This window comes from Chanodichthys erythropterus, chromosome 14 (assembly GCF_024489055.1).
Source record: "Chanodichthys erythropterus isolate Z2021 chromosome 14, ASM2448905v1, whole genome shotgun sequence".
NCBI lineage: Eukaryota > Metazoa > Chordata > Actinopteri > Cypriniformes > Xenocyprididae > Chanodichthys > Chanodichthys erythropterus.
In genome coordinates this window covers 15,150,216-15,176,197 of record NC_090234.1, presented here as the reverse complement: position 1 = coordinate 15,176,197, position 25,982 = coordinate 15,150,216, and the positions used below count along the sequence as shown (strand labels likewise).

At 35.7% G+C, this 25,982-nt stretch overlaps 1 protein-coding gene across 3 annotated transcripts in view; it reads left to right on the top strand.

The window, feature by feature from the left end:
- The window catches only part of LOC137035336 (RNA-binding motif, single-stranded-interacting protein 1), an 83,609-nt gene that overhangs the window by 22,503 nt on the left and 35,124 nt on the right, over window positions 1-25,982 (top strand). For all 3 annotated transcript variants that reach the window (XM_067408498.1, XM_067408497.1, XM_067408500.1), the window contains 2 exons: window positions 7,130-7,311; window positions 19,137-19,195. In XM_067408498.1, the coding sequence (XP_067264599.1) occupies window positions 7,130-7,311; window positions 19,137-19,195 (241 nt within the window). The remainder of the gene's footprint in view (window positions 1-7,129; window positions 7,312-19,136; window positions 19,196-25,982) is intronic.

The following is a 25,982-nucleotide window of genomic DNA, read 5'->3' as shown; positions in this document are numbered from 1 at the left end:
AGTCCAAATGTCAGTTTCAGTGCAGCTTCAAAGAGCTCTACATGATCCCAGACGAGGAATAAGAGTCTTATCTAGAGAAACCATGGGTCATTTTATATATATATATATATATATATATATATATATTTATTAGTTTTTAACCACAAATGTTCATCTTGCACTGCTCTGCGATGCGCCACGCATTATGTAATCATGTTGGAAAGGTCATGCGTGACGTAGGCGGAAGTACCGATCCAGTGTCTACAAAGCAAACGTATAAAGACTAAGTCAAACAGCCTTTACAAAAAAAGGTAAAACAACGATGTTGGACGATTTTGAAAGTTTTTCGCCCTACGCCGTACTTCCGTGACCTTTCCAACATGATTACGTAATGCGTGGCACATCACAGAGCAGTGTAAGATGAACATTTGTGGTTAAATAGTATATAATTTTTATTTTTATATTTTTTAGAAAATGACAGATCGTTCCTCTAAATAAGACTCTTATTCCTCGTCTGGGATCATGTAGAGCTCTTTGAAGCTGCACTGAAACTGACATTTGGACCTTCAACCCATTGAACCCCAGTGAAGTCCACTATACGGAGAAAAATCCTGGAATGTTTTCCTTAAAAACCTTCATTTCTTTTCGACTGAAGAAAGAAAGACATGAACATCTTAGATGACATGGGGGTGAGGAAATTAGCAGGAAATAATCCTTTAAGTCACACCAAAGTTATTTCATAAGTTTAAATTAAGTGAATTTTAATTTTAATTCTGAAGTGAACTAATCCTTTAATTGCTTGTTGATTGTGTTGTTTCTTATGCTTTTAAACCAGAAACTATGTAAAGCCATGCATTTAAATTGGACTAAAAAAAAGAGACTTTGCTCCCTAATTTCAGAAGTCAAAACATGCCACTTATAGAAAGTGAAGCTTTTATTGGCCTGGTAAAGGATTAGCTAAAATTAGCCCAAGCTTTACTCACCCTCAAGCCATCCTAGGTGTATATGACTTTCTTCCCTCTGATGAACACAATCTGAGATATATGAGCTTTATAATTGCAGTGAACAGGGTTGTTGTGTTAGAATATGAGCTGAAGAAAGTGCATCCCTCCATCATAAACGTGTACTTCACACGGCTCTGGGGGGTTAATAAAGGCCTTTTGAAGCAAAGCGATGGGCTTGTGTAAAAAAAATCCATATTTAACAAGTTATGAAGTAAAATATCTAGCTTCCACCAGACCACCTTCCATATGCAAGTTACGAAGAAATTGTAAACTGACGTTGTGTCAGTTACACCTTTTTCCGTAGGCATAGGACGTAGCGTAAGCTTTGAGAACTGCAGTTTTACGCTTTCTTCGTACGTTGAATACGGAAGGTGGTCTAGCGGAAGCTAGATATTTTACCTTATAACTTGTTAAATATGGATTTTTTTAATTTTATTTTTTACAAAAATGCATTCCTTCACTTCAGAAGTCCTTTATTAATGCCCTGGCGCCGTGTGGAGTATGTTTATGATGGATGGATGTGGATGGAGGCACTTTCTTCAGCTCGTGAACCCTGTTCACTACTATTATAAAGCTCGTATGTGTCAGGATATTTATTAATATTTCTCAAATTGTGTTCATCAGAAGGAAGAAAGTCATATACACCTAGGATGGCTTAAGGGTGAGTAAAGCTTGTGCTAATTTTCATTTGAAAGTGATCTAATCCTTTTAAATGTTCAGTATCAGTAGTGTTGGATGATTTCATATCAGGGCAGATTTAGTGTTGCTAGTGACCTTCAATAATCCACTGCCTTCTTTTTAAACTCGAGCTTGTCTTATTTATCCAGTCTTTACTCAGCTGCATTAGACAATGGCAGAAAGAGCTGCCAAAAGATTGCCAGGCCATTTCAATAGGACATTGACTCTGTCCTGACCCCTAAATGCTGTCTTTGTTATGTAGACCTTTAATGAATGATATTTTGTTCGGCACTACTGGATTTCGTGGAGCTCAGATCTGTAGTTTTCAGCACCTGCCAATCTGCTGTCTCTGTTTTTGTGGGGGATTTAAAGGTATAGTTCACCTGAAAATTAAAATGTAGTCATCATTAGCTATGTTTCCATCCAAAGAGGCGGATGTTTGCGTGTGCAGTCGTATGAGACAGTTCTGGGAGGTAATTATACCGAATTATTTTGACGACAGACTTTGCTCAGGCATTTCAGAATGACCAAAACAGCATTTTCGAGATCGGACCGCTGGTTGGTCCAGTTATGCCATGCCGTTTCACCAAGTCACGTCTTTTTTGATGTGCATCATGTAATTTATTCGGTAAATGTGTTTTCATCTTGGTTATGCACACGTTTTTTTTTTAGCAGATAAAAAAATGTATCCGACTCAATTGATTGCATTTTTTTTTTTATGTGCATTTTTAGAATTTATGCACATCTTGGCATTTCCATCCAAACTTTTTTTTAATGCGATATCCCAAAATATGCATAAAAAAAAGACAAAGTAGTTCATATGACTGCTATGTTTTGAGAGGTTTCTCAGCGAATTATTTAAATTACAGTCTATTCTTTAGACAACGCTATCAAAAATAGTGCATAAATCATATAAACTACTTTAATACATGGTCCAAGCAACTTGGAGGTGAGTAAATGATGAAAACATTTTAATTTTTAGGTGAATTGTTCCTTTAAATGCGAGTCAAAGTGGAAATATTACTAATAGATGTAAACAGAAGTGCTCAGAGACGGCATGGTTTGAAATAATATTCATCTAAATAAACCCATGGCACTATTCCCAATATTTAATTTGACTTCTACGCCTCATATCCAGTACAAATAATGTAAGCTATTATATGAGAGTATTTTACTCTGAATGAATGAAAGTCAAGCCCAACTTACATTTGCATATAAATAACATAATGCAGATCATTTTTAAAGCTGGTTTTCCTCCGCTAAGGCATGTTAAAACTTGCAGTGTTCTACATATAGACTTTACTTTTTTTAATTACATTTTCAAAACACAGAAACAAAAGTCAAGCCCAACAAACATGAAAACAAGGAATACAGGCTTTATTTTGAATCAGAACATAGCAGCAAAATGCATACTCAGATTGCATATAGTTGGGTTTAAATGGGTCTCGGGAGTGCAGATAAAGACAGAAGTGGAAGATTAATGGCTTTTCCTGGTAGTTATACCTTCAGGAAAGTGTTTTTGGGTCATGTGACATGTGAAATAATGCCATGTGCACTGTCATGTAAAACAAAAGGGGAATGTCTTCCCACAATGAACTTCCTGTTAGTTTTATGATGGAGCAGAAGTTGCGTAAAAGGCAGGATGGGAACACTGGAGGACAGTTTTCTGCTCTCTGGAGCTCATCCAGTGAACTGTGTCACTGCTGCATACCAGAGATTCCAAACGCTTCCTCCTCCTTGTTACTTCCACAAAAGAGCGAGCGGGATAATCACTGTTGAACTGCGAGGGCACTTGAGCAGGAAGACCTCCACAGCTCAGAACATCTGTGTCCATACAAACAGGACGGAAGTGATGTCTTTACCACACAAGAACTCTTTTATAGTGAGGAGAATGAAGCCAGCAAAGCATTGACCTCAACAGATCCGCAAATTCCCAAAGATTTTCAGTGCACATTTGGGTTGTGATTAAATGAAGGTTTCGTATGGATCATCGTGACATTTACTTGATGTTTATAGTAGCAGTGGAGCTTGGGAAATCAGTCCAAAGGTCCAGTTCTCTCTGTACAAAGCTTTATCAGACTCTTTCAGAACTGATATTTGTGTACTACGCTTTTGTTTTAGCTAGTTCATATTCCTTCCCTTTTTGTTGAATTTAGCACGTGTACAAATCATGCATGATAAACCACAACACTTTATTATGACCAAAAATATCTTTATCGCATCCGTGAGAACCAAAAAACACAAATGCAAAAGCATATGGTGTCCTATTTCTATTTTTTCTTTTTAGATCGTGGTGGAAAAACAACTTCCCCGGCTCAAATTTTTCATTTTGTTAATATTTTTTCTGAAGAAAGACAAACATAAATCGTGATGAAAGCCAAAATATTAAATGTCACAGATATATATTTTCTGAATTATCCAATATTTTATAGAGAAGGGTCAAAAGTAGAAATCTGTTGACAAAAAGTAAAATCTGTTGACTTTAGCAATCTTTGTTTCATTATATGCCACCGGTGACAGTTCAAAAATGGCAAAAAGCACTTTTTGTGTTTTTTTTGCCTCAAGTTTGCCTGCCTGTAACTCAAGAAGTATTAAAGGATATCTTAATATCCTTTTAGATTCTCATTCTTAACAAACATTTCTTTTGATATCTTCATTTTAAAGGCCCTCAATGGTTCTCAATCCCAGAGATATGGAGATCTTGATGTGGCTCCATGAGTACAATGGTAAATTGTACACATTTTTAGGGGTCAAAAGCCAAATGTGGGTCACTTTGCACACAGCTGATACTTTTTTTCTTTTAAAGGGGACAAGTAATTACCCTTTCACAAGATGTAATATAAGTCTCTGGTGTCTCCAGAATGAGTGTGTGATGTTTCAGCTCAAAATACCTCACAGATCATTTATTATAGCTTGTCAATTTTGCCCCTATTTGGGTGTGAGCAAAAACACGCCGTTTGTGTGTGTCCCTTTAAATGCAAATGAGCTGCTGCTCCCGTCCCCTTTCCAGAAGAGGGCGGAGCTTTAACAGCTCAACAACAACAAAGCTGGAGAATCTCACGCAGCCAAAATGAGGATTGTCAGTAACGGTGTTCAGCCTTACATTGTTCAAACCGGAGTCGACACTGATGGAGAGACTCAGGAAGAAGTTACAACTTTTAGACGTTTCTGAATGGATAGTGGATAAATTGATGTAGTTGCTGTGGAGTCGATTCAACTCATCCACTAGCATGTGCCGTCATGTTCATCTTTTGTGCAAATCCAGTGTTGAATTTACCCTCGTTTGTGAGTCCGGTGTAAAATGACGGCATGACAACAACACCTCCCTTTGCATTGAACTTTGAGCGTCGTAACTTTGCAGATGTTGTTTATGCTCAAACAGCAACATTACACACTAACTAAAGTTAAAAAAGTGAAATCATAATCAACCACCCCTTTAATGCAAGGCTTCACGTGCACTGAATATCAGAGATAAAAGGGCCTGTTGTGCACCTGCACATATCAAGCTTTTACAAAAGGTTTCAGTACATAGAAATGTTCAGCTCTCACCCTTCGGCCTCCTGTGCCGCATTCACTTCCTTTAGATTCTCAAAGCGTCCTCTCCGTCAGCTGTGCTCCTAGGTCAGAGCTTCCGGCCCCTGTGGACCCACTTTATGCTGACAACTGAAGAAGAAGAGACTGCACTGCAGATATGGATCACAGCACTGCCAGATACTCATCCTAGTACTGACAAACATGAGCAGTGTAGCATTTGAGCTGAGGAGATTCAGGGCACACAGGAAGCAGATCCTGTACTCTAGAGTTGGAGGGAATAATCAATGCACTGCTACATTTCCTTCTTAAATGATTCCTATTGAAATGCATACGCAAAACACAACTTATTATATCGGTGAATCAAAAATAGACATATTTTATATTTAACATGTTTTGCAATTATTACGAAATGTGGACATGAGCCATCTTAACATGCACTGCTGCTGAAAATTTTAAATGTATCAAGAATCGTTTTGAATTCGAATCCACTTGTGAGGGCCTAAAAATTCCCAACCTTATTGAAAACACACTTCCTTTAGGTCCAGATTTATCAGAGCTATGACATTGCTTTCCTGTTTTGCATTTGTTATTCTGTTTTCTGTATAAGTTCTCAGATAAAGCTGGTGTTTTGTGTTTGTTCTTGGAGATTAGACTTGGAGTTACTCTTTGTTATGGTTGTAGAACTTGTAAAAACAAGCTAGTACCTTCTATTTTGGACAGCACTAATGAAATTAGTTTTTCTTTACCTACTTTAAGCCAAAATCAAAGCTAACTTTTCACTGCATGTCTTTAGTAAATACTGGCAATCATTTTTAACGCCAAACGGGTTTGCGCTGATGCAAGCTGTTAGTAAATCTGGGCCTAATTTGGGTAATTGGTTAATTGACCTCTTGATGCTATTGATGATATGTTTAGGTTCCTGAAATTCATTGCATCTTTACAAATGTATGTGTCTAATGGGCCTAGGCTGGTAACATTTGTACATTTTGACAGAGTTTGCATTAAAAAAATCCACAGAGTGGATATAAACATGGTAAATTGTGTTTGAATCAGCTGAGAGCACAACACTTTTTAATTGCTAAAAGCACAATCAAAATAGACCAACGTTTTGTTTAAAAGTTTGAATAACATTTAAATAACTGCATACAGGTTTGAAACGACATGAGGGGGAATAAATAATTACATTATTTTCATTTTAAGATGGAGTATTCATGTAAAACAAAGTATAAACAAACCTAAATTACAGGTTGTTTAACTTCGTTCTTAGTCTGTACAGTATAATGAGCGCTGCAGTGTGAAGAAGGTTCGGCAGCTCTTTGACAGTCTTGTTCATCTCAGAACTCATAATTTCATCTTATAATAGGGTGACCAGATGTCCCGGTTTACCCGGGACAATCCCAGTTTTACAGGGTGTGTCCCAAGGTCCCAAAAATTCACCAACAAATGTAAATGTGTACCTGCTTTATCATTTCTGGAATCGTTTCTCAATAATGATTCTCAATAAGGAGAGCTCAAATAATTACACAGTGTAACTGATTTAGATATTATGTAATATTTGTTGTTTGTTTGATTTTGTTGAAAATTTGGGGAAATGTTTAATAAAATTAGGTATATTTGTTCTTTGAATTTCAAGCAAAATGCGTATATTGTGATTATATATATATATTTGATTAACTGTATGGAAGTATTTTAACAACATTATTACGCATTTCAGCTATTTAATATGTTTTGCGTTTGATTCTGTTCAAAATTTGGGGAAATGCTGCTTGTTAGTAGTCAAAGAGTCATCCACTTGCTGTATTAGTCTGTCCAATATATAGTACATCTCCTGGCTTCTTTTGCCTATTTCTTTCTCACCGTTTACTTTTTGCTTCCCTGCTTTCTTTGACCTTGATCCACTCTGACTGCAGCTTGTTTTGTGTCCTTCCCTCCAGCCCCCAGTTGGCCCCTCCTCCCACCCGATGGCTCCGCCCAGTCCCGGAACCAACAGCAGCACCAATCACAGCAGCAGCAGCAGCAGCACGGCCGGCTGGGAGCAGCTCAGTAAAACTAACCTCTACATTCGTGGGTTACCGCCAACCACCACCGACCATGACCTGGTCAAGCTCTGTCAGCCGTGAGTACCACCCCAACTTTCATTACTGGAGATGAAAAAGACTTATTAGGACTGCACTGGAATGGATAAACTGATAATCACGATTATTTTTGCTCAAACGTTATAATTACAATTATTAATCACGATTATTGCATGGTTTATTTTACCCTATATAGTTTCATGTATTATATTTATATCTTAAATTAACACTCTTTACCTTATGAAAACTGGTACAACAAAAAGCTTCTCTCAAAAATATTGACACAAGTGAAATGCCTAATATAGGGTTCGTACAGGTTGATTAAAGTGCTTGAAAATGTAAGTCCTGGAAAACCCTTGAAAACAGCTATATTTATGAAAAGGTACTTGCTAGGTGCTTGAATTATTTAAAGACAGATTAGTGTTTAGATGATCAATAAAACCGTCTTTTCACACAAAATTAATGCTGCAGCCATCTGATGTAGATATAGTCATTTTGCATGGCTATGAGCGTGATATTGTATATGAAACAGGTCAGTCATATATTCATGGGGGAAAAAATCAGTTTGAATAAGGAAAGCGATATCTTTGTCATTGTACCCTTTCAATGGTTAAAGTTACTATAGTCATTGCATGTGCTGCACTTTATTTCTACCATTTTGTTTATTTTTATTTATCTATTTACCTTTTAGAGAATTTGAAAGACAATATAGATAATGTTTGAGTGAGATCTGTCATTGTAGTCTTTGAAAACCAAAAAAGTAGTGCTTAAAAGTCCTGGAATTTCACTTTACAGTATCTTTACAAACCCTGCTAGTATCAGTTCCAACAATTCCAAATTATAGTTAAGTTTTTCTATTATTTTCAACAAAAATGACTTTGCATTGTGGTACCGAGGTTGCATAAGTGCATTTATTCAGCAACCACAATCGCAAACAAAATAGTCAAGATTCGTGTTCGAATTTATTTCAGGTCATAACTGAGGTTTGCTCACAGCAAACAACCGCGTGAAAGAAAACAGGCTCTATTACATATTCATTTGAGCAAAAATATCGCAGTGGAGATTAGACTTGTGGCGATATTCGGTAATGCAATATTTCACGATAATGAATATGCGCGATATTGTTATCGTGGGCACTTAAAAATACCGTAAATAACAATTTATGACAAATTAATAAAATATTTATAATGCATTTAAGAATAGTTTTTCTAAGAATATTTTTTAAAACACTGGCCAGAAAATGTATTTAAGATAAAAGCTCTAATTGGGGAATTCTTGAAATCTGGCAACCATAAGCATGTGGAGGCTTGTTACCAAAATATCACGTGATTATGCTTAATTAATTGAGAGAATCAGAAATCGTGATCACGATTAAAATACGATTTAGCGTGCAGCCCAAATCAGGCTACCGTTATCATACAGCCCTCGCTACAGAGTACTGAAAGACTTCATGATTTAAGAAACAGCCTTGAGGGGTGTTTTATTTGCTGTAGTAGAAGATAAGATGAACAGTATGGCCTCCAGCGCCCCGGTTTGTCCGGATGTGTCTCATTAAACCCAGCTTCGCTGCGAGACGGCGGCTCCTCCAAATGGAGATCGATTACTGTGACCGTTGAATCAACAATCCAATCCTTGCTTTACAGGGTCATATTTGTACTCCGTTCTCTTTGAAACAATGTGCAGTTATTGCTTGATGAATGCTTCAATGTGGTTGAATGGCTCTGAGGTCAGTCTATTTATCAGAGATTATACGTTCATAAATGGAGGCAGATTATTGAGAGGCGTACAGTGTAATTGCTTTGCCTGTGATCTGAGGACTGTTTCACACTCAATGCAAGTTAAACTATGTCTGCAGCATCTGTGGCATGATGTCGATTATCACAGAAAATAATTTTGACTCTGTTTTGTGGTTTTTAAAAAATAAAAAGGCACAGTTTGTAGTTAAAGTGAGGCGGTATTGACAGTACAAGCCTATGGTGCAACATTTCCATTGTAAAAGCGGAATTGTGCAGCTTGTGTTTTTTATTAAAGCACTTATGTGAATGATGCCTGTTTGTTCACATATCTTTATGAAGCGGGAATGTTTTTTCTACTGATTATAGATGTAATTCATCAAGTTTGCTCCACGTGAACAGTCTCTTTCTGGTATTCTTGCATTAAGTTACCGCGATTAGCTATGTGCATTTGATGTTGAAATTGAAAGATTGGATAAAACTTCACTGGCAAGATAAGTAAATGATTCTCTCATGCTTTATTTATTATGCAAAGCATGCTGGGAACTAGAAACCCACTGCCTAATTTCTGAAGTTATCAAGACAATTTCATTAAGTTACTACAACCTAATTTATAAAAAAAAAACAATGCAGAAATTTGAGTTAAAATTACAGACAATATTAAGTTGATGTAATGATCAACATTACTATGTCAAAAAAAATTCAATAATGTTTGCAACTTGAAAGGATTAATTAAAACAATAATATAATATAATTTTTAACTTGCAACCATGTATTTATTTAAGTTATGGTAACATATCCACTCAATTACTCAATTACTATTTTTATAAAGGAATTAAGCTTATGCCACAAATTCTGTCGATTAGTGCTTTACTTTGACTGAACACGAGAGCACATGCAGGATGTTCTGGCAGTATCTGGGACGGTGTTGGATAAAGAAAGAGTCATTGCTGCTCTGTGGTCTTAGTATTGTAATCTCACACAGCCTGGCACTGCGGCTCAATGAACTCTCATATTTCGGTCACCCTGTGTCAAGGGCTGGAGGGTGACTTTCCCCTCTAAGAGGTCTGGGATGAATGCCATCAATAAAAGATGAGGCATATGCTGTGTCGCTTTGAGTCTATTGGATGATTTGATATGATTTTTGAGCAGAATCACAGAACCGATCCTCAGAGGACTCCTGTGAGTAAAGGCGCTAAGAAGACTGACAGATAGACCATACTGCATTGCTGCAGTGAGAAATGGCACTTTCCAATGTTGTTGGCTTGAGATGTGTGGCATGAGTAAATATATTATTAACTAAGCGATTTTGCTGAACATTTAACACAAAAATGGTAAATATATTGAATAACATTGTTGTGATGACTTTTTGTAGGACGGTCAATTGAATTAAATTATTTAGAAGTGAAAGATGCTTCATCACATTTAAATATTTTCATTTTTATTTGCATTTTGATTGGATTTGAAGTCTGACATTAGCGCAAAAATAGCTTAAATTAGCAAGGGTTTGGTGCAAAAATGGCAGAAAAATGTACAAAACGGCCACCAAATTAAGTTAAGGGGGCAAAAAAATGCCATCTTTGCAGTGTCAAGATGGCTTTTGTTGATGCTGATAAATGTTGGCCATGTTGGGCTGCTTTAGAGAAGAGGAAGAGTTGTTGTAGTAGAGTGTTGTTGTCATGCCGTCATTTACGCCGGACTGCTTCACAAACGAGGGTCAATTCAACACAAAAGATGAACGTGACGACACATGCTCGGTCGACTCCGGTTTGAACAATGTAAGGCTGAACACCGTTACTGACAATCCTCATTTTGTCTGCGTGAGATTCTCCAGCTTTGTTGTTGTTGAGCTGTTAAAGCTCCGCCCTCTTCTGGAGCAGCAGCTCATTTACATTTAAAGGGACACACACAAAAACTGTGTTTTTTCTCACACCCAAATAGGGGCAAATTTGACAAACTATAATAAATGATCTGTGGGGATTTTGAGCTGAAACTTCACACACACATTCTGGAGACACCAGTAATGTGACACGTTGCAACCATGAACATCTAAACTTTTGATTTATTTAGGACACATCTCGCTCTTAAGTTTTGCAGCACTCTTGTGTTTGTTCTTAGCAATTACAGGTAATTTACGTGAATCAGTCCTGTCCGCTGATCATGGTGTAGAAAAGTATACAAAAGTCCGACAAATTGATATGGTCATATTATATGTATTGTTTGCTCAAACTCCCAAACAAGAACAAGCGCAGGATCTTTAGAGGTGTATGGTTTCAAAGGACCACAAGGTTTGTTTTGGTGCATCACTGCAGAAGCAGAAGCAGAGCACAGAATGATCCTGTTACTGAATCACGGATGGTGAGTGGATGAAAGACCACTGATGTGACTTTGAAGTCTCATTTTCCTCCTCTGAGCCCTTCATCAAACTTCCTCCCACTCTATGCGCACACACACACACACACACACACACACACACACACACACACACACACACACACACACATATATATCAACAAACATCGACTTTGTAACACATTTGGGCTTACATATCCATTGTGTTTTCTAATTAGAAGATCTCATTATTCAGGAACAGAAGCAGGACTCGACAATCTAACCTTTTTTTTCTGGTTAGATATGGCCAGCAATTTAAGTTTATGTACATTAAAAAATGATATATGACTAGGTCAATGCAGTAACTGGCAGCATTGACCTTTCTTGCACATTTAAACGTACAAGAACACAAAAAATATGCCCAAATACCGGCTTTGTCAAGTATCTTCATAAGAACAGTCTTAAATAAAGTTAAATTAGTTAAATAAAGTCTTAAATGATCTGAGTCATGTGTGTCAGATCTTAAAGTGACAGCAGCCTAATAAACCTGCTGCTGTCTGTGTCATTAATGTTAATCAAAGAACAAAAGATAAAGAGAAAATCACTCACTGCTCTTGACTGAATAACTTTTGTTGCTTTAATAAGGATTAGTTGCTTTAATTTAATTTAATTTAATTTATAATGTATGCAGTGAAAACTGAAGACTTTGATGATTTTATTTAAATATTTAAAATATATTGTCTATGTTGTTTCTACATTAATTTGGGGATTAAATGTGAAATTATTACAATATAATAATATATTAAAAACTTTAATGTTAGGTGCGATTAATCCTGAGTAATTACAGAATTTAAAAAAAAAAAAAAATTATCGATTGACAGCACTAATATCTATGTGTGTGTGCCTAAAAAAAAAAAAAATATAATACATAAATATTAATTAAAATATGCATATTAAAATTCTTTTGCATACCTAAAATGATTGCTGTGTATACTGATAAAATATATCATATCATATTATTATTATTATTATTATTATTATTTTTGTATTTATTTATTTATGTAATTCTTTTATGCATTTACCATTATATGCATTCATGTACTTGCGTACACTGTTATTTGGTACCCTAAGAAGTCTAAACTCGTTCACATCACATTTTAATGTAATTGCATGTAATAATCATTGGTATAATTAGTAATGAAATAATGTCCTGCCTCTCAAGGGTCTGCAGTGAAGATGCACGCTTAGTACTGTTGAATGCAGATTTCAGTGTCACTTTGCTTCTTTAAGAACTCAGCTTTTCATATCAGCTTTGATATCTGCATCACTGCAAACAACCTTTCAGCTGTATGCCTTGTGATGTTCACAGGTTTGTCCTCAAAGGAACTCAATCACCGTCTTTAATTAGAAAGCTGCTGCAGTGTAAAGAGAGCAGCACAGTTCATCTATGGCCGTGATTGAGGCTCTGGATTAGTGTTGGGCTTTTCACTGGAGGGTCAGTGGTGTGATCGCCTAACCCTTCGCCGTATTTAGCTTAATCTCATCCTGATGGCTAAAGCAATTTGTCCTTTGACCTTTCAGATGTAACCTTTTCCAGGGCACATCCCTGGGAAAGATACGAGGTCAGAGGTATCGATGTCATAACACAAGCTTTGTTGAACCGTGCAACATCAGATCAGTGTGTGGATTTGATCCTCTATTCTTTGGCTGCTTTTTTGACTGACGATATGATTGTAGTAGGGCTGCTGGGCGATATAGTGACATTTGTTTTAAAGTTTTTTTTAGCCGTTTGATGCTGTTTAGTCTCAAGGTTGATGTATTTGCTCTGTAACTGTTTTAAAGGTGCCCTTGATTCAAAAATTGAATTTACCTTGGCATAGTTAAATAACAAGAGTTCAGTACATGGAAGAACAGGCGAATCTCAACATAACACTGACTGTTACGTAACAGTCGGGGTGTACGCCCAAATATTTGCATAATGCCAGCCCATGATGTTCCCAACATTATGAAAGGCATTACACAAGGGCAGCCAGTATTAACGTCTGGATCTGTGCACAGCTGAATCATCAGACTAGTTAAGCAAGCAAGAACAATAGTGAAAAATGGCAGATGGAGCGATAATAACTGACATGATCCATGATATCATGATATTTTTACTGATATTTGTAAATTGTCTTTCTAAATGTTTCATTAGCATGTTGCTAATGTACTGTTAAATGTGGTTAAAGTTACCATCGTTTCTTACTGTATTCACGGAGACAAGAGCTGTCGCTATTTTCATTTTTAAACACTTGCAGTCTGTATAATTCATAAACACAACTTCATTCTTTATAAATCTCTCCAAAAGTGTAGCATTAGCATTAGGACAGCCTCAAATTCACTCAGAATAAAACTTTTAACATCCAAATAAATACTTTACTCACATAATTCGAAGCATGCATGCAGCATGCATGATGAACATCTTGTAAAGTGATTTATAAGTAAATTTGAGGGTTATATTAGCAGTGTGAACTTTGTAAATGTGCTGTAATATACTCGACAGCTGGTGTGGCAGAGAGCACGCGATTTAAGGGGGCGCCGCCGAGTGTAAATCAGTGCATTGTTAATTATGCCCCAAAATAGGCAGTTAAAAAAAATTAATTAAAAAAAATCTATGGGGTATTTTGAGCTGAAACTTCACAGACACATTCAGGGGACACCTTAGACATCTTGTGGCACGTTCTTGGGCACCTTTAAAAGATCATTTATTTATTCATTTGTAGCCAAATATATTCAAAATGTTTAATGCTTGTGAATGAATGTTGATTAAAAATGTTGTCCATCATATTGGATATCAGCAAAATAAAACTACCCAGCAGGTTGGTCAAACATTTAACTCAAGCGCTGGGTTACAACAATCCAATTGCTTGGTTTGTCCATTTTCAACCCAGCTTGGGTTGTTTTTAACCCAACATTTTTTGGAGTGTATACATATATATCTGTGTGTGATCGTTACCATAGATTTTGGTTGCCTCTCTTTACACATCTTGCCATATATACTTTGGCAGCCTAAAAATTGCCAGCGTAAAACACATAGTGTGAATATGATCTGTTACTGGAATCAGTCCAGTTTGCTTTGTGTTAATTATCCTGTGAATCTTGGGATATCGTCTTCACTAGCGTACACTAAAAGTGTGCATAGATAATGTTTATTTTGATATATTCAGCTTCTGTGTATTTTCTTAAAAGCATGCTGGAGTGTGTTTTTTACATTTTCATTCTTTTCTATATGTTATTGAAGATAAAAAAGCTTGAACTGTGCTTGTGAATTGTTGCTGAGAGGATTTTACTCTCCAAAAAAAAAAAAAAAAAAAAAATCCACTTAACATAAGCGCCTGTAAGTCGCATTTTCATGCAAATCAAAGGATATGGCTTTCAAGGCCCTTTCACCTTTGCATATATCCAGACTGGAATAGATTAAAGAGTCTGTCCTTAAGGAAACGCTGTCTAGTTGGAAATGAACCAAAACCAGGGCAGTTCTCCAAGGGAGGGAACATTCCTCTAACATTCTTCAAGGGTTGTGCGTTCTTTTGCCAGGTCACTTAGCACTGCATCCTACCCAGATGTGGTGCAATATAGTGACTAGATAAAAGCTAACTCTTCCTTGTTTATCCGAGTCTTATTAACCAGGTGCCATGAGTTTCAACACAAGTTTCCATTTCTGCAACGTCATGAGATCTCATTGGCATAAAATCCTACTCCACATAGAAATGAAGGTTTTTGAGGAAAACATTCCAGGATTTTTCTCCATATAGTGGACTTCACTGGGGTTCAACGGTCCAAATGTCAGTTTCAGTGCAGCTTTAAAGAGCTCTACATGATCCCAGACGAGGAATAAGGGTCTTATCTAGAGAAACTAACTGATTTTTCTAAAAAAAAAAAAAATTTACATAGTTTGTAACCACAAATGCTCGTCTTGCACTGCTCTGCGATGTGCCATGCATTATGTAATCACATTGGCGTAGGCAGAGGTATTGTGGTAGGGTGATAAAATTCATCTCACTTTCTCCTCCAACTTCAAAATCGTACAACATTGTTTTATCTTTTTTTGCACGTTCGCTTTGTAGACACTTGCTCGGTACTTCCACCTACCTCACACATGACGCATCGCAGAGCATTATATAAATTATCCGTTACATTCACCAATATATTGTGCATCTATGGTTAATCTCAACAAATATAGGAAGACTATGTTCACAGAGCAGAAAAGGTCCCTGCTGAGTTATGAAACGTCGCCCTGAGCTCTTACTATAGAGATCAATACGCTTCTGGTGGAGGGTAACCGGAGCTGCCGTCAGGCTCCATAATGGGATCAAGACTGGGGTTGAAATGGCAGGTGAAACACCAGTCACATTGTTCTCTCGGTCATTCTATCCGTCTCTCTGCCTCTCCTCCACCGTCTGGCCGCTGCAATTCAATTGTAATAGATTTTCAGCGGAAGCTAATGGAGAGGCGGCCTATTAGGATGGTTTTTTTCTCCTGATGGCCTCGTCTTTTTCCGGTAAACCAGGCGATGAAGCGCATAAAAAGGCCCATAAACGCTGTTGTGCTGTCTCTCTGGACACCGAGATTAATAAATGACATTTGTCAACTTTTCATAACCTGTTCGCTCTGTTCCAAAACCCAGTGAGGTGCCTATGTAGGCAGCATTTTAAGGGATCATACATGCACTAAAAGTCTGTTTCAAAAGTTGGATAAATTCTAAAGCAGCATCACTATTAGTCTTTATTTCAAATATTGAAGTTTGTATGCTGTATATTTTTGTGCAACAGTTTCATCAATCCCATTCACTTTCTCTATAGGGAAACTGATTTTTAACATTAACTTTTTAATAAACTGTTAAAGACAGACCTACTGAGCCACAAGGTTGTTAAAGGTGCCCTAGAACCCCTTTTCAAAAGATGCAATATAAGTCTAAGGTGTCCCCTGAATGTGTCTGTGAAGTTTCAGCTCAAAATACCCCATAGATTTTTTTTTTAATTATTTTTTTTAACTGCCTATTTTGGGGCATCATTAACTATGCACCGATTCAGGCTGCGGCCCCTTTAAATCTCCCGCTCACCGCCCCTGCAAGCTCTCGACAGCCTTAAACAGTAAACACAAAGTTCACACAGCTAATATAACCCTCAAAATGAATCTTTACAAAGTGTTCGTCATGCATACATCAGATCATGTGAGTAAAGTATTTATTTGGATGTTTACATTTGATTCTGAATGACTTTGATAGTGCTCTGCGCCTAAAGCTAAAATTACACACTGTTGGAGAGATTTATAAAGAATGAAGTTGTTTATGACAAATGAGATGGTACACTTTACAATACGGTTCATTAGTTAACATTAGTTAACTACATTAGTTAACATGAACTAATAATGAACTGCACTTATACAGCATTTATTAATCTTTGTTAATGTTAATTTCAACATTTACTAATACATTATTAAAAGCTTGTTAACATTAGTTAATGCACTGTGAACTAACATGAACAAAGAATGAACAACTGTATTCTCATTAACTAACACTAACGAAGATTAGTAAATACAGTAACAAATGTATTGCTCATTGTTAGTTCATGTTAGTTAACACATGAACTAATGTTTAACAAAGAACCGTATTGTAAAGTGTTACCAATGAGATTTACATAAGAAGGAGGAAACAATGGAGTTTGAGACTCACTGTATGTCATTTCCATGTACTGAACTCTTGTTATTCAACTATGCCAATATAAATTCAATTTTTCATTCGATGGCACCTTTAATAAATCATGTATGCTTTTGATGAAGCAATTAGCTTGCATTATTTTAACTTTTTTTTTTTTTTTAACAGTGAAATTCCTGGTGAAAAACTACATTACCCATGATTCTTTTTAGAAATCTCCCACCAATCAGAGAATCAGAACAGAAAATTGCGCCAAAAGAACTCTTTAGCTCCGCCCACTCAATCACAGCGAATTACAGCGAGTCTCCCTATGCTCTCAAACTACTTAAATATTTGTATGTATATGCATATTTTGCAATTAACGTAAAATATGTTGTTCCTATAAATATAGACAAATATATGGGATTGTAGTTATTTCCTCAGTTACTTTGTAGCATATCTCAAATGCTTGATTGTATGGATGTACGATATATCGGCCACAATAGCTGATATACGTTTATTTTTAATGTTATAGTTATCGGTCCGATAAGAAAATTTGGCCGATATATTAAAGCCGATAAATAATGGCTTATTTCCTTCAGCTGAGACACTTCAGATGCGCCACCATTATTGATTTGAATTGCTTGAAATATGATTAATATCACTTCAAAAAGGAAAATACAGTCAAGTGCAACATGTGCAGCTCAAGTCTGTCATAATATTATAATGAGAACATTATAATTGTGCGTTGGGACATGGCTTTTAATGGTGAGACTTTTGTTTTTGTAATCAGACTCTCAAAAATTATATAAAAATTTAGATTTATTCGGCCAATATATCGGTAATCAGCTTACAAATATAAAGAATTATTGGTATCTGACAGAATTTTCATATCGGCTCATCACTACTTGATTGTTTGTCTCGTCTCAAAGTGTGAACTATATTATCGCCCTGCTAAACGTATATAAGGCATGAAAATATTAATATAAACATTAACTGCTTTGAAATAATGTGCATTGTGAAAAATGCTTTATAAATAAATTTGACTACACAGTCTTGTATATTTGACGTTCTGTCTGATTTTCAAGCACTTTTTACCTTCAAATAAAAGTTTGTAACGTGAATTACCTCACTGGTTGGCTTGATTCATGGCTTGTGACTCGCTAACAAAGACTTTTTAAAATCCCTATGGTGAAAAATTCTTCTGGATCCAAGGTCACTGTAAAAGTGTCCTCAGAGTCCCTGAAAGCTTCGAATTACTTTTTTTCCTAACACCTCCAAGCTTTTGATTGAAGCATGGCTTCCATAAGCCGCTCAGGAAGAAATGACGGGAGGCAGGAGGAAGATACGAGATCCTCGTAATTGATTAATATTAGGTCAATTGGTGCAAACCCTTCACCCCCCGTGGAGAAGCAGACCTCGAGGTCACAGACTTTAGGAGTCTTCTGTAATTGGATTTCAAATCTCATGAAGGCTTTCCTATTTGGTTATTAATTGAAAGAGCTTAATGACCTTTTTTTTTTCTTTTCTTGCCATCGGTGGCTGTTGAAGTACACATGAGGTCATATTGGTGCCAAGGTTCCCATCCTGTGAGGTCAAAGGACATGTTTTCACTCACATGTGCCTTACAGCATTCCACTGCAGTTTTTATAACCTCCTCATAAATCAATCACATTTACCCCCAAGGACTCCTTTGCCTGCTCTGTTCTCCTCCAGAGATGTTTCCTCCTGCAGAGCTCGTTTTTGGCTCAGAAGTGTACAGAATATATCGCTATACAATGAAGCATTGTTAAAGATTCACTTCTTTTACAAATTTTAGGTTTTTAGACACATATCTTAAAGGAATAGTTCACCCAAAAATAAAAAATAATGTCATTTACTCACCTTCATGTAGTTTCAAATATTATTGTAGGTCTTTTTTTTTGTTCAGTTAGCAACTGTAATACTGAAATGCATTCTCACTTGCTTAAATAAATTAAATATATTCACAATATGTGATTTTGCTGGCAATTAAAATTGAATCAATTTTGTAAATTATTGTATTGTTCTTTTTCTTTTGTGTTTCATGCATGATTTATATCTGTGTGTGTTTTAAAATTCTTAACACATCTGTTTGTTCTTATTATAGGTATGGAAAAATCGTATCAACCAAGGCCATCTTAGACAAAACCACAAACAAATGCAAAGGTACGTACATTTATGTTTTGCCCTCTGATTTGTGTATCTCAATATCTGTGCAGTGTAGTGTTTTTCCCAAAGATGGGATTTCATATTTCTCTGAAAGCTGCTTATTGTATTGATGTGCACACCAACGTTTAATTCAAATAAACAAATCGCAAATTTAGGTGTTTATGGCGGAGATAATGAAAGAACACAGTTGTTTTTGCAGTAAAGTGCAACAATAGCCTCGTTTCCATTACAGATTTGTGCAAAACTTTTGCGATGTTTTCTTAATATCGATAAAAAACTATTGCGAAAGGACGGCGTTTCCATTAACTGATGTCATGTGACTAAAATGTCTTTTTTTCCCCTCTCGCAAGAAGTCATTCCAAAAATCATGGCAATGGATGTTGGTAGGTTTACGTATATCCCAGCCACTGCACTAGCTAAGGGTGTCACCTTAGTATATGTACCATATTCTCTCACTGGCAGCATGACTAACATGGCAGGGCATCTCTGCAGGCACCACAAAAACATAGATCTGTTAACATTATCTGTTAAACCAACACCTACACAAACTACTCTTCCGTCTTCATTTGGAATTAAACTTCCAAGCAACTCAACTCGTGCAAATGCAATTACGCGTACGTTAGGAGTATTCATAGCCGCGGACATGCAACCTTAGTGGTGGAAAACTCCGGTTTTAGGCATTTAAAAGTCTAGTCTGAAAAATGGCATAGCTGTGCTTTTAAAAAAAATAAATGTAAAAATCGAGAATCAAATCAAACCATGACCTTAGAATCGAAAATGTAATTGAATCAAGGATTTGGAGAATCGTGACACCCCTAGCACTAGCCATTATTTTTAATCAAAGGAGACTTGTCCAAGCATTTATGGCAAGGAGAGCCCCTTATACTTGGGATCGGCCACATATGAGGTGTTTTTGGGTGTTTCTCCCTCCTATTTGCTTCGAGGTCTTGATAAATTCAAATTGTGGCATTTCTTTGTTGTTTAGAATCAAGTATTCCCATAATACTTTTGTCTTTTAAGAGTTTAATGAACTCTCGTCTTCTGTCCAAACCCTCTTTAAAGAATGATTGACTTTTACATACGGCAGGTGACCTGTAAATGCAAAAAAAAAAACTCCATTGGAGTTTTGCAAAATATTCCTTTTCTGAACTGCCTGAAAAACTACCTCATGCGAGTGTGAACTTTTTTTGCGATATATGGGAGTTTTTGCGAAATTGGTGTTTCCATATTCCATATATATTTGGCGCAATTTAAAGGGTAATGGAAACGTGGCTAATGTGGTAAAAATGAGTAAAAATCCCATTCATTTTCTCTATGGAGAAGCAGATTTTTAAAGATAACATGCAAAACTTTCTAGACAGAGCCACCATGTGCTCTGAGGTTGTTCAGTGATTATATACGCTTCTCAAGAATTCAGTCATTTTAAATTAACATATGTATTTTTTTAATCATGTTTAATAGCTTGTGTGAAAATCTGCCTGTTATCCGTGCACTTATCATTCTGTATTGAAAAATGATGGCAAATTTCTAAAAATGCCTATGTAAAACATTAATTGAAAAAAATACTTCTGCTAAAAAACAAGCCATTCTGTAGAATTTCAAAGTAATGTCAATCCAAATGCGCATTCAGGTTTTATTCATTTTCATGATTTTCATGAAAGGTCTCATGCAGATTTTGCCATATATCTATATCTAAATTCAGTTCCTTCAGCTCATGGTGCCGTCATGTATATAACGATTGTGACTGGGTTGCGTCTTATTCTGTTTCTGCTGACCACAAAGTGTTTTATCTGGTCCTCTGCTTATGTCATTAATGCTTTTCATCACACTCACGTCATGATTCATGACTGCTGGACTGCAGCCTTGATTTAGTCCGCATGTATGAGTAGATCTGAGTAATATATCTAAAAAAAAAAAAATTCCATTGATAACCTTCAGTATATCTCAATATTCATTAATTTTCTTTTAAATGCCTAAATTCAAGATGTTTATAAACTTTAGTCAGGTTAGACCCCATATTGAGTTAAACTTGGCTGAAAACAAGGCCTTGAAGGATGAATTTACAATGGCAAGCACTGTATAAAGGACCACAACTCACTACTTAATAGGGCTGGGGATTGACACAAATTTCACAAATCGATTCACCTTTGATTTGATTCCAATTCTGTTTGATATTGATTATTTTAGATATATATCATGTACAGTACATGGCAATACTATATCTCTCAACTAATGCTGTGAACTATACAGGGAGTCAAATTTCCTGATAATTTCCTCACCCCCATGTCATCCAAGATGTTTATGTCTTTCTTTCTACAGTTGAAAAGAAATGAAGGTTTTTGAGGAAAACATTCCAGGATTTTTCTCCATATAGTGGACTTCACTGGGGTTGAAGGTCCAAATGTCAGTTTCAGTGCAGCTTCAAAGAGGAATAAGACGAGGAATAAGGGTCTTATCTAGAGAAAGTATCTGTCATTTTCTAAAAAAAATAAAAAATTATACACATTTTAACCACAAATGCTCATCTTGCACTGCTCTGCGATGCGCCACACATTACGTAATCATGTTGGAAAGGTCACGCGTGACGTAGTCGGAAGTACCGATCCAGTGTCTACAAAGCAAACGTGCAAAGACTAAGTAAAACGACCTTTACAAAAAAAAAGTAAAATGAAAATAAGATGGAGTTTTTTTGCCATAATTCATGGCGCATCACAGAACAGTGCAAGACGAGCATTTGTGGCTAAAACATGTGTGTGTGTGTGTATATATATATATATATATATATAATCCTGGAATGTTTTCCTCAAAAACCTTAATTTTTCAATTAAATCGAGAAATCGATTTTTTTTTTTTTTTTTTTTTTTTTAGCCCTACAACTTAAAACTGTTTTATAGAGTTTTTGTAAAACATTTGTCAGCTAAACAATCAGTAATGATGTTAAACAACAGTCCACTGAATGCTCTCTCTCACAGCCTTGTTTTCATTTCTTTCAAAAGTTAAATATGGCACTACCCTGACCAAGGCCTATTTCAAGAAATAAAATACATTTATGGTGCATCTTCCTCACGTTAATGGACAAATAAAAACACATTAAAAAGGTTGCAATATCCAGTGTTGCTTTATTTTATATTGCCAGCAAAATCATTGCAGTATATTATATAAGTGTGTACGCACACTTCTGCAACGTGTGAGTATTTATGTGGGGTTGGTGTGTGTGTGTTTGCGTGTTCACGCCCTGCTTTCCGTCATTGAGCAGCTATGCTGCCGTGGGTGTATCAGGAAACAGATACCCAGTCAGTCTGTTGCTGTTTCCCAGACCCCTCGCTGTTATTCCTGTTCTGGCCTTGGTGTCTTGACTGAGGCCTCTGGGGTTTGTTCCAGACCGGTGTCGTCCAGGATCTGGCTCTGTTCCTGGGCTTGGCACCTCGGGGCAGGACTGCCCTGGAGCATGTGGCTGAGTCACAGCGCTGTGGATTATTTATGTGCTGAGTAATTTCAGTCAGGCCCGAGGAGGGTGTTGATGGACTGGCTTCACGTCTTAGTTTCCTGTAGTCCAGCCCTTCTCAACCCGCACGAATTTCAAAGAAGCCGGATGGAAAATGTTAACCCCGAGTATCACTGTGATGCACAAATGATCTAAAACCAACCCACAGTCTAACCAGAGAAGCCCGACTTTCACTTTCACGTCAAACTGCTCAACACTAAGCTGGTGGATATATATTGTATACATGCAATAATTTCAACGTGATTTTGCTGGGAGTGTAAAAATAAGCTTTTTATTTGACTAAAGATGGTGTCATTACATTAGTTTCTAGTTTAGGCTAGTTTCACATTTAATTTGATTAAGCCTAGAATAATAGTCAGATGTGGAACAGTTTATTGAACTTTTAGATAAAATATTTTGAAAAATCTTGCATGTGTGTTTTTGTTGAGTATCATATTTGATACACCAATGGCATATAGTATGATATTGTGAGAATATGAAACTCATACAAACACCTCAATGTTATTCAGAGGCCCAAACTGAACAAAAATACGCATTTTGGTGCAGTTGTTATTTTTATATGGACAAAAATATTGCTTGTAATGTAAATCAATGAGATCTTTATAACAGAATATAATAATGATAAATATAATGCATGTAAATATAAGTTATCACTCTTTATCTCCCAATAATATATCTTGGTAAGATGATATTTAAATGTTTATTTTTATGACAAAAGCTTTGTAGTTCCTGATAATTTCCTCACCTCCATGTCATCCAAGATGTTCATGTCTTTCTTTATTCAGTCGAAAAGAAATGAAGGTTTTTGAGGAAAACATTCCAGGATTTTTCTCCATATAGTGGACTTCACTGGGGTTCAACGGTCCAAATGTCAGTTTCAGTGCAGCTTCAAAGAGCTCTACATGATCCCAGACGAGGAATAAGAGTCTGATCTAGAGAAAAAATCAGTCATTTTCTAAAAAAAAAATAAAAATTATATATATTTTAACCACAAATGCTCGTCTTGCACTGCTCTGTGCCACGCATTACGTAGTCATGTTGGAAAGGTCATGTGTGATGTAGGTGAAAAGGAAAATTTGTTTTCGACTGAAGAAAGAAAGACATGGACATCTTGGATGACATAGAGGTGATTAAAATTATCAGGAAATTTTAATTCTGAAGTGAACTAATCCTTTAAATGTTTTGTTTTATGATCAACTCTGTAGTTTTAAAACATATAATTCAATGCAATACAATGATGATTGAGAGATGAACAAATAAACCTTCCTCAAAAGCCTGATGATCATATCTGATTTTTCTAAAAGAAGTTATGCATAGATAATAAGTTGCTTCAGTCCAGTAAGTGTTCATCTTGAAATATTACTAACAATTTAAATTTATTCTGATGTTTACTTAATAAAAATCAGGAAAGATATCACAGCAAAAAGACACGTGAACCACGACCTTTACAGTTATACTAAAAGACTTTTACTTGCTAAAAAGTGTAAACTATCAATATGATGACAAAAGAAAACTCTCAATTTGAGGACAAAAGGCATGTAGTAGGTTTTTTTACCAACATTTTATCATGTTGATCTTTTAAAGGCCTTAGAAATTCATGCATCAAAAATGTTACAACAGGGAATCGGTTCAGAGTGGAATCAGTTTGAACCTGATTCAGTGAATCATTTATAGCATCACTTAACAGCATTCCATTTTCCATATATTAAACTGTTTTAAATATATATAGGAAAATATATTGCTGTTTATTTCTGTGTCGTTATATTGGTAAATATAAGTGTGTTTATATTTAAAAATGTATAAATCTATTTGACTTCTTTCATTGAACATTTTGAATCTACTCACTACAGTGATGGTTGAAATGTTGGATCCTCTGACTAAAAAAGAAACACTCTTTATGCTATTTCAACCACACTGTGTTTTCTCTTACATCTAAACAATTTGATCTGAAATGAAATGGTGTTGATGTCCGTAGCAGATGGATCATACCTGTGGCTGCGTTTAGTGAGTGTTTCTTTGTCCTGTACGTCATGCATATATTTGAGCTGTTAGTCAGGATGTTCTGTGCTGGCTGTGTTTGTGGTTTGACCTGTTCGCTGATTAAATATAGCAACCGGCTGCAGCAGAGGAGTGTGAAGGGAGGAGCTGAACGTAAGGACTTATCTTGGATCAGCTTCCTCGTGTCCATTTAATTGTTCTCATTAGGGGAAGCAAACACTGATAGTGCAGCGGTTCTCTCACTCGGGGCTCTGTGATAGATGAGTCACAGCACACTTACTCGCACACGCTGAGATAAGATACTCTCCTCAACCCGCCGCTTCGGTTCTTCCTGCTCTTAAAGTGGAAACCGCTAATGTGTTCACCCAATACACTCTTTGCACACGCTCTCAAGAGGTCCTGTGCCTGCTGGCGTTTTGTGCATTAAAAAAGTATATACCCATCAGATGGTTTCATTTAAGATCTTTTGAGTCTTGCATCTTTATTGTCTGGTAAATTGCATCACTTTTCCTGTAAATTTCACAAAAGTTTCTTTAAATTTTCAATAACAGTGTGAAATGGATAAATGTGCACTTGATCAGTTTATGTTTTCGGAAGATATGACTTAGGTATTAATGTTGATTAGCTAATTAAGCAGGAAAAAACATATGATTTCCTAAATAAGAATGTTAACTTTCTATTAGAACTTCTTGGACTTTAGTCACCATTTTATTATTTTATTAATTTAACATTTTATTTATTTAGTTTTGTTTTGTTTTATTTTAGAGTAAAATAAAATACTCTACTCTAAAATACTCTAAAATGCTTTTAAAATAAAATACTCTACTTTAAAATACTTTTAAAATAAAATTATCTACACTAAAATAAAATACTCTAAAATAAAAAAGATTATTTAATTATTTTAGAGCATTTAATTTTAGAGTATTATAGAGTAGAGTATTTTGTGAAATGGAGTATTCTAAAATAAAATAAAATACTCTAAAACAATAAAATATTCTAAAATGTTTTTAAAAGAAAATACTCTAAAATAAAATACTTGAAAATGCTCTACTCTAAAACACTCTACTATAAAATAAAATAAAATAGATTACTTCATTTTAGAGTATTTAATTATAAAATATTTAATAAAATATTCTAAAATGTTTTTAAAATAAAATATTCTAAAATAAAATACTTAAATACTTTTAAAATAAAATGTATTTATTTAGAGTAGTATTTTAGAGTGCTGGGATTTAAATTAAATAATAAAAATGAAATGAATAATAAAACAATATTCATTTA